Source organism: Ursus maritimus, unplaced genomic scaffold (assembly GCF_017311325.1).
Source record: "Ursus maritimus isolate PB19 unplaced genomic scaffold, ASM1731132v1 scaffold_5, whole genome shotgun sequence".
Classification (NCBI taxonomy): Eukaryota; Metazoa; Chordata; class Mammalia; order Carnivora; family Ursidae; genus Ursus; species Ursus maritimus.
Genome location: NW_024426663.1, coordinates 86,631,743 through 86,642,112, shown reverse-complemented (window position 1 = coordinate 86,642,112; position 10,370 = coordinate 86,631,743). Strand labels below are relative to the sequence as shown.

Here is a 10,370-nt window from a genome sequence, read left to right as displayed (position 1 = left end):
GAAAGGTATCTTTGAAAATAGACATGATTTTTAAGAGAAAAAATTTAAAATATCATTAGAAAAACCCAGTAGGCTTACTTATAATCAAATGTGTATTGGTTATGAAAATATATTTTGTACATTCAAAGAAACTTTAGCAATGTAACTTAATTCTAGCTATTGTTTATGATAAAATATATAAAAATATATAAATATATTTATATATTAATTTATATATATTTATATATTAATATATATGAATATAAAGAATTGAAAAATAAGAAAATAAGTGGAAAAAATAATAAATACCTAAAGAATAAAAGTGCATTTAATGCTATATACTGTTCTCCCCAACAGCTGAAAATATGTAGCCCTCATTGATCAGTAAACTTGGTATGTTCACAATTTGTTTGTACTGGACATTTGAGGGGGGTGGTCATTGAACCAATTTTCATGTGGACCTGACCTAGGGGAACAGTTCCTTGAGGGTGCAGGGAGGCAGGGTTTGGTGTAAGCTTTCCAGCCTCCGGTAGGTGTCACTGTTTTACTCCCTGAATGATTTCAGAGTTGATGTGTGGGATGAATATGGCAGTGCCCCCCTCTCTAGCCCTGGAACGGAAAATTCATGCCCCCCACTCTTCAGTGAGCCCTAACCAAAAAGCAATGAATCAGTCTCGTCTCCCTGGTTTCTGGCAGAATTCTGTGTTCACTCTGCATGTGTCTGAGGTGTTTTGTTTTGTTTTGTTTTGTTTCAAAACTCCAAATTTGACAAGCACCTAAGGTGTGGACCCAGTCTGTTCCTTTTAGGGAAGGGAGGGGGGTCTCACCATGGTTCTGCCTTTTGCTGAGTCCCTGCCAAGTGAATAGTCGACCCTGCAGAAGTTCACAGTTTATGGCAACACAGAACAGAAAACAAGCCCCTAGGCCTCTGGTTCAGCCAGCTGCCTGACTCCTGTGCTGGGAACTCTGCTGCACCAAGGCACCACCTGTTCCTCCTTCTTGTGACCCCGCGGATCCTCAGAGCATGCTGTCACACCTGGGATTGCACCTTGTTTTGCCACCTCAGCACCTTTAAGTGAGGAATGTCCCCCATGTATCAGACATCTACAAGTTCTGATTTTGTGCTCTGTGCTTATAATACTTTGCAGTAGCCTCCTTAAGCAGATTCCCTCCCCTCCACCATATCCTCAGCTGTATCACACTGGATTCAAGTGTCCCCACTTCCTACCTTCCAAACAATGGTTGAGTTTCTCCTTTGAGACTTGTAGCATTTGTTTTCTCAGAGCTCTGATTGATTTCTCAGGTGTTCAGAATGATTTGTAGGAACATATCAAAACTAACAAAATTTAAGCAAGAAGAAATTTTAAAAATGAACAGACCAACTAATAGTAATTAATTGAGTCAGTAATCAAAACAAAATTAAAATCAAAACAAAACAAAAACAAAACAAACAATAACAACAAACAACACAACAAGCAAACCAAAAAACCTCACAAGACTCTGAACAAACAAAAGTCCTGGACCAGATGGCTTCATGGGCAAATTCCACCACATGTTTAATAAAGAATTAATGCACATTTTTCCAAACTACTCCAAAGCAAAGAGGAGAAAGGAAAACTACTGAATTGATTCTGTGGGTCCAACATTACCTCAATATCAACACCGGATAGGCAACACAAAAAAGAGAAACACGGGCAATAACTATAATGAACATAAATGCAAAAATCTTCAACAAAATAGTAGCAATATGATTAAAAAAGATTAAAAATTTTCACCATGATCATGTGGGATTTATTCCCAGGAATCAAGGGTGGTGGAATTTTTGCAAATCATTCTACATGATACATCACTTCAAGAAGATAAAGGATAAAAACAATATAATCATTTCAATAGATGAAGAAAAGCCATTTGGCAAGATTACTCCATTTATAATTAAAAAAACCTCATTAAAGTAGGTTTGTAATAAACATATCTCAACATAGTAAAGGACTTACATGAAGAAGGCACATTGAACAAAATACACACAAAACAACAACAACAACAACAACAACAACAACAACAACAACAACAACATGAGAACATTCCCCAGGGTCAGGAACAAGACAAAGATGTGCAATTTCACCACCTCTATTTAAGATAGTATTGGAAATCCTAGCCATGGAAATTAGACCGCACCAAAACACAACACAACACAACACAATAAATTCATAAGGAAGAATTAGAATTTTCACTATTTGCAGATGACATAATACTATATATATATAGAAAACCCTAAAGACGGCACCAAAAAGCTTGTTAGGACTGATGCATGAATTAAGTAAAATCACAGGATACAAAGTCAATGTAAATAAATCTGTTGCAGTCTTATACACTAATAATGAAGGATGAGAAAGTGAAATTAAGACAACAATCTTATTTTTAAGTAGATTATATGTTTTTTGGGGGGTTGAATTGGTAAGTTCTTTATATATTTTGGATACTAATCCATTATCAAATATATCAGTTGCAAATATCTATTCCCATTATGAAGGCTGCCTTTTAGTTTTGTTGGTTGTTTCCATTGCTGTGCAGAAGCTTTTCAATTTGATGAAGTAACAATAGTGTATTTTTTACAACTGTTCCAAAGCAATAAAATATCTAGAAATAAACATAACAGAAGAAGTTAAAGACATGTATTCTGAAAACTATAAAACACTGATGAAAGAAATGGAAGAAAACACAAAGAAATGGAAAGATATTCCATGTTCATTGATTGGAAAAACACAGTCTTAAATTTTTACACTATCCTAAGCAACCTACAGATTTAATGCAATCCCTGTCAAAATACCAACAGCCTTTTTTCACAGAACTAGAACAAACACTCTTAAAAATTTTTGGAACACAGCAACAACAACAAACCTGAATAGCCAAAGCAATCTTAAAAAGAAAACAAAAGCTGGAAGCATCACAATTTCAGATTTCAACTTATATTACAAAGTTGTATCAATCAAAACAGTATGGTACTGGAACAAACAAACAATCATCAAAGAAAAAGACATGTAGATCATTGGAACAGAAGAGAAAAACCAGAAATAAACCCACAGTTATATGGTCATAATAGATAATGGGGGAAAGAATACACAGTGAGAAAAAGCCAGTCTCTTCAACAAATGATTTTGGGAAAACTAGACAGCTATATGCAAAGGAATGAAACTGGACCACTTCCTTATGCCATACACAAAAATAAGTTCAAATGGATTAAAAACCTAAATGTGTTACGTGAAATCATGCAAGAAAAAAAAAATAGAAGAGAACCCTGGAAGTAATGTTTCTGACCTTGACTATAGCAACATTTTTCTAGATAAGTCTCTTGAGGCAAGGGAAACAAAAGTAAACATAAACTACTGGGACCACATAAAAGTAAAAATCTTCTGCAAAGAAAAGGAAACTATCAACAAAAGTAAAAGTCAAACTACTGATTGGGAGAAGGTATTTGCAAATGACATATCTGATAAAAGGTTACTGCAAAATATATAAAGAACTGATGCAACTCAACACAAAACAAACAAAAAACAATTTAAAAATAAGTGGAAGACATGAACAGACTTTTTTCCAAAGAAGATATCCAGATGGTCAAGAGACCCATGAAGAGATGGTCAACTTCACTCATTATCAGGGAAATGCAAATCAAAACTACAATGACATATCACCTCACACCTATTAAAACATCAACCCCCCCCACACACAAAACAAAACAAAACAAAAAAACCAAAAAAAATGGAAGAAACAGTAAGTATCAGTGAGGATTTGGAGAGAAAGAACCCTCAAGCTCTGTTGGTGGGAATGCAAACTGGTGCATTGGTAAATGTACACATCAAACAAGTATAATGAACTTCAGCATATCTCTTTCTTTAATGGAAAATAATTTTAAAATTTGGAGACTTTTCTATGGATCCTATGGGAAAACAATGATAAATTTATGTGTAAGAGATGAAAAGTTTTCTTTTATCACACTCATTTATTTACTTTTATAATTTGTTATTACTATGGTAAAAATCTGAAGTTGTTAAAGAATAATAAAACAATATCATGGTTTAAAAAGAACAGAACATGATTGAAAATATCTAAGGAATTGTATTCTTTTCAAATAATTAAATATTAAAATAAGTCAATATAAAGACAAAAAAGTTACCTTGATAAAACATCAATCACAAGGCAGATTTATATACAAAGGAAGGAAAAAAATCCAGTTTTTTTTTTTAAATGTGGACATTGTAGGCTCCAGAGAATAAGCAAAAGGAGGTTCATCCCAAATTTGGCTACTTCTCCTATAATTGTAACATATTTCATAGCTTTTCTAAACGAATTTTATAAAATTTCACTCTGACACAAATGGAGGTAAAAACAGGTAGACATACAGGCACTCATGTTTTATAGTTCCAGACATCTGTCTAGTTTCTCTCTGCACATAGTATTTACCCAGTTGACCACTACTTATCTTTAGAAACTGTGCTGGGATGCATCTCCCTCCAGGATTCTGTGTCTGTTTTAGGTGTCTCTCCTGAGTATTGCTTACAGATGTAGGCACACCTCTAGAATGCCCCTTAGCCTACTATATTATTTTTGTTCACTTTTTGTTCTGATTCAGCATTAGACAGTCTGATCCTTTTGGAAAGTATTGTGTAAATTTTATCATGGTAGCTCACATGGTCTTTATGGTAATGTACCTGTCGAAGTGCCTCATTTTTGTTTTAATTTCCAGGGAATAAAATAGAGAAAATGAATTATTCAATGGCCAAAATTATAAACACCATGAAAAACAGGAGCATTTTTTCCCAGAAAGTTATACCACAAATGGAGAGACTCTTTGTCATAGAAGATCTCTGAATGAGAAACATGACACCTATCTGTTAGCTGGGTATAATGCTATTATCCAACCTTGGAATCAGTCAATTCAGCACTTGAGCATTTATTTCTTTAGGTGTATGTGAGTACATTACCTTTCTTGTCTCAAGTCTTGCAGTTAAGAGTGAGGTAACTGATGAGAAAGTCTACTGTGATCAGTAAGGCACTAGAGCACTGACCTTAGACAGTGTTAAAGGGAGTGTGACTCTTGGCCACAGGTTTTGTGCACCAATCTCATAAGAGCCCGTTTCATGTCCTTGTTCCTCAGGCTGTAGATTACAGGGTTGAGTACTGGAGGTACCACAGTGTAGATCACAGAAAGCAGCCTGTCAATAACTGTGGGTGGATTTGAAGATGGTTTGAGATAAACAAAACAAGCAGTTATAATGAAAAGAGTAAAAACAATGAGATGGGGAAAGCATGTGGAGAAAGCTTTCGACTGGCCTTTTGTGGTTGGAATCTTCAGCACGGTGGAGAAAATATAAACATAAGAGATAACAATGCAGATGAAACACGACATCCCTAAACACATGCCTATTCCAATACTTGTGTAAACTACCAGGCGTGTTTCAGAACAGGAAATCCTTAGCAATGAGGAAACATCACAGAAAAACTGTGGGATCACATTGGAGCCACAGAATGGCATAAAAAATGTGCCAGCAGTGTACAGAGCTCCAAAGAGTCCCCCGATGGCCCAGGAAACACCTGCCATCAGTACACAGGCACCACCATTCATGATGACCTCATAGTGCAGGGGACAGCATATGGCTACATAGCGGTCATAGGACATGGCAGTGAGGACAAATACCTCACCTGCTGAGAAGGAAGTCATTAAAAGTAGCTGGAAGGCACATCCTAAAGTGGAAATGGAATTGCTGTTGGTTAGGCTGTTGACAATGAAATTGGGGATTGGGACAGACACGAGGAAGACATCCAGGAAAGACAAGTTCTTCAGGAAAAAGTACATTGGTGTTTGTAGCTGCAGGTCTCGGGTAGTGAGAGTAATGATAAGAAGATTACTCATTAGGATAGCCAGATAAATCACCAGGAAGAGCACCCCATATACTATCTGAAGCTCTTGGATGTCAGAAAACCCCACAAGGAAAAATCCTGTCACCAAGGTGACATTGGTCATGCTTGAGTCTCTTCACTGCCTGTCAGCACAAGGAGATGTAACAAATTAATAATAATAATAATAATAATAATAATAATAAATTTACACATCTAAGAAGAACAATGTTGATATACATAATTATTTTGGGTTTTTAAAAATATTTTTGTATTTGTTCCATGTACTTTATTTTTTTAATTTAAATTCAATTAATCAAATTATTTAAATGGAAAAGGGCCCTGTATCTACTGTAATACTTCTTCAGTAGCTTAATCTTTTTTTAAGGTAAAGCGATTCTATAAGTAGTATGCGAATTCAATTAATCTTCATATGAATTACATAAGATCCTGTAACTTCGACTTTAACTTTCTATCAGATGTGTATTATTTAAAGAAATATGGACATTTTCCCAACATGTTCAGTATTTACATCAGACTATTAACTGTGTCATGTATAATGATAAATCCTTTTGATTTCTGTAAAACAATGCAGATTACGTCTTCATAATGTGTTAGTATTACTAATAATCTAACAAATGATCAATTCCCATTTGTGGGTGACGATTATGATTTCACATTTACAATGTATTAAATATACCAGCAAATGCAACTAACTTTTTCTAACTTATGGACATAAACAAAGGAATAAATTAAGCATCATTTGTCCAATGTTTGCGTTATCTTGAGGTCATGCAATTGACATGTGCTGAATGTTTCACTCATGTATGAGGGAAATAAATTATTTCGCAAAACTTCCTTTTCATTGAATGCACATATGTGTAGAAAACCATGTTACTATGTTATTGTGGGGCCTTTCTACTGGTTGCATTTTTAATATTTTTCTCTAAAGTTTTATTTAAATTCCAGTTACTTAACATATAGTGTAATATTTGTTCCAAGTGTGCAAGATAGTGATTCAACACTTCCATACAACATCGGGTGCTCATCACAACAAATGCACTCTTTAATCCCTGTCGCCTAATGAGATATCATCTCACCCGAGTCAGAATGACTAAAGTCACCTATACAAGAACCAACAGGTGTTGTGAGGATGCAGAGAAAGGGGAATCCTCTTGCACTGTTGCTGGGAATGCAAACTGGTGCAGCCACTTTGGAAAACAGTATAGGGGTTCCTCAGAAATTTTAAAATAGAAGTACCTTATGATCCAGAAATATTACTGCTAGGTATTTAACCAAAGAATACAAAAATACTAATCCAAAGAGATGAATGCTATTCAATGTTTAGAGCAGCATTATCTACAATAACTAAATCATGGAAACAGACCAAGTGTCCATTGACTGATGAATGGATAAAGATGTGATACATACACACATATACATTTATATCCATACATATTATTTACATTAGGGAAGACACCAAAACATAATATATATGTTATGTATAATATATACATATATTCATATATAATGTGAATATATAATATATATTATATTAATATATATAATCTCTCTCACACGCGCTCTCTCTCTCCACATCATGTAATGTGAGATCCACATCAAAAAGAATGAAACCTTGCCATATGCAATGATGCGGATGGAGATAGAGGGTATTATGTGGAGCAAAATAAGTCAGTCAGAGAAAGACAAAAACCATATGATTTCATTCATATGTGGAATTAAAAAAACAGAACAAATAGGCAAAGAGAAATAAAAAAGAGTGATTTTTTAAATAAAATTTACTTTAGAAGTCACCATAAAGATGTCTTCTCCATTCTTACTGTCTGACTAAATAGGTTTTCTTTATCATATGATGTTGTCTATAATTTATGCTGTAACTCTGTCAGATATCTTCTCTCAAAGTTCAAAATATTTCCCTAGGTTATTAGTTATTCTTGTTTAATTATTTATTATTTATTGAAAAGATCAAGAAGTGTTCCATTAATGACACCAAAGTTGATGGCAGAGATTAAAAAAAAAAAAAAAGATTGTTTTCCAAGAGCTTTCTTTCAATGTGAGGAGGCAGACAAGGAGGTATAAATAAACCTTAAATGAGGGAAAGAGTCATATGCTGTTGAGTGTCATTAAAAATTTTTAAAGAGTATTATTTTAGAAATTAGCCAGGTGGCTGCTTAAGATTGCAGGTTGGGAAGAGCTTTTTTTCAGTGTTCCCTAGAACCTAAAGCCTATATGAAGAGAAGGAGATCATGGGTCCAGAACCAGTGGAGGGAACACTTTAGGAAGCACAGATAACACAAGAAAGTAAAGGCAGTTGACCTCTGAATTGTATGTGCAGAAGCTGTATGTGGTGAAATTGAAGAATGCATAGGAGAGCAATAAAATAATTTTGAAGACATTAATCAGCTTATTCCAATTATCAGTCTAGAGAAATACAGAAAGGGACCAAAATAGAAGAAGCATGGGTAAATTGGCTGTTGAATTTCATTTTTTCTGGTGTCTGCCCTAAATTATTTTAGTATCTGCAGTATTTGTTTTTTTATTGTTTTAAAACAATATTCAATGTTTACCAATAGAAACTTGAGATTCATACCTTAAAATAATTCCAATTCTTCAACTGCCTGAACAAAGGATTACTTATCAGATAATTCTAACAAGTACTCCTCAGAGTGGGAACCCCCCCCCCCCAAAGAAGACTTTAAGTTACCAGTTCTGTGCCTGGTTAATACAAAACTATATTCCTTTGGTAAGTCTCTGTCATTATAACATAACTGTTTTTCTAGTCTTCTGCTGAAAGACTAAAATTTTTCTGAGATGTGACACTTTCTTAACGTGGAAGGATGAATATTAAATGCAACCAGGAAAAGCATTTGCCCTTTATTTCAAATTTGACGTTATTTGATCATTTTGTACTCAGTCTCCACAACAAATTATTTTTAAGGCATGTGACTAATATATTTGAATTCCCAAAGGAAGAAACTCTTAAATGTTTTCTGAAAAGCCTTACTGAGTATCTCTTAAGGCCTTTTGGATTGTAATTACTGGTATTTACTATAGACAGAATTGTTCAATTCCCAGAAAACTTTGGGTAATACCTCATAGATAATGTGATTCAGAGTTTACTAGAATAATAATAAAGTACTTAAATATATCCTTAATTCCATTAGTAACAAACTATAAGCTTGTGGTTATCACTTTATACTTGCTATTAAAATTTGAGCACTTGGCTGAACATGAAGAGTTTTGTCAAATATTGTTAATTACTGACTCAATGGGTCTCTGATTGTAGTTCAAGGATGTTCATTTAGTCAATTAACTTGGTGAATCAGATGTGCAGTATGCTTTGATAATCCTTGCTAGAAGCTGCCAACTAAAAGAGCAAAATGAACTTCTGGGTCATCTGTTAAGAACCATCATTGTAGAGTTATAAACCAAATCATTTTTAAAGATGTAGTTATAAGAATTTGGCTTGTCCATTATTGCCATTCTAACTGGAGTAAGGTGGTATCTCAATGTGGTTTTCATTTGAATTTAGCTGATGGCTAATGATTTTGAACATTTTTTTTTTTTCATGTGTCTGTTACCCATTTCTATGTCTTCATTGGAGAAGTGTCTGTTCATATCTTCTGCCCATTTTTTGATTTGAATATTTGTTTCTCGTGTATTGAGTTTGAGAAGTTCGTTGTAGATTTTGGATACCAGTCTTCTATATGCAGTGTCATTTGCAAATATCTTCTCCCATTCTGTGGGCTGCCTCTTAGGGTTTTATTTTTACTGTTTCCTTGGCTGTACAGAAGCTTTTTATCTTGATGAAATCTCACAAGTTCAATTTATCTTTTGTTTCTGTTGCCTTTGGAGATGTGTCATGAAAAAAGTTGCTATGGCCGATGTCAAGGAGGTTACAGCCTATGTTCTCCTCTAGGATATTGATGGATTTCTGCCTCACAACAAGGTTTTTCATCCACTTGGAGATTATCTTTGTGTATGGTGTAAGAGAATGGTTAAGTTTCATTCTTTTGCATGTAGCTGTCCAATTTTCCCAGCACCATTTATTGAAGAGACTGTCTTTTCTTTTTTTAAAGATTTTATTTATTAATTTGACAGAGAGAGACAGCCAGCGAGAGAGGGAACACAAGAAGGAGGAGTGGGAGAGGAAGAAGCAGGCTCCCAGTGGAGGAGCCCGATGTGGGGCTCGATCCCAGAATGCTGGGATCACACCCTGAGCCGAAGGCAGATGCTTAACGACTGTGCCACCCAGACCCCCCTGAAGAGACTGTCTTTTTGCTATGGGGTGTTTTTTCCTGCTTTGTCAAAGTTTAGTTGCCCAAAGAGCCAAGGGTCCATTTCTGGGTTCTCTATTCTGTTCCATTGGTCTGTATGTATGTTTTTATGCCAGTAACATGCTGTCGTGATTACAGCATTGTAGTACAGCTTGAAATCAGGAGATATGATGCCCCCAGCTTTCTTTTTCCTTTTCAATA

General features: G+C 34.8%; 1 protein-coding gene across 1 annotated transcript; it reads right to left on the bottom strand.

The window, feature by feature from the left end:
- Nucleotides 1–5,053: 5,053 nt before the first annotated feature.
- LOC103680617 (olfactory receptor 14A2-like) lies at nucleotides 5,054–5,998 on the bottom strand. The gene has a single exon (XM_008710116.2). It carries the CDS (start codon nucleotides 5,996–5,998, stop codon nucleotides 5,054–5,056), a length of 945 nt encoding a protein of 314 aa, XP_008708338.2.
- Nucleotides 5,999–10,370: the final 4,372 nt, after the last annotated feature.

Bases quoted from the DNA above. Each gene is read 5' to 3' on its own strand.
- LOC103680617 (XM_008710116.2), bottom strand. From the start codon at position 5,998: ATGACCAATGTCACCTTGGTGACAGGATTTTTCCTTGTGGGGTTTTCT.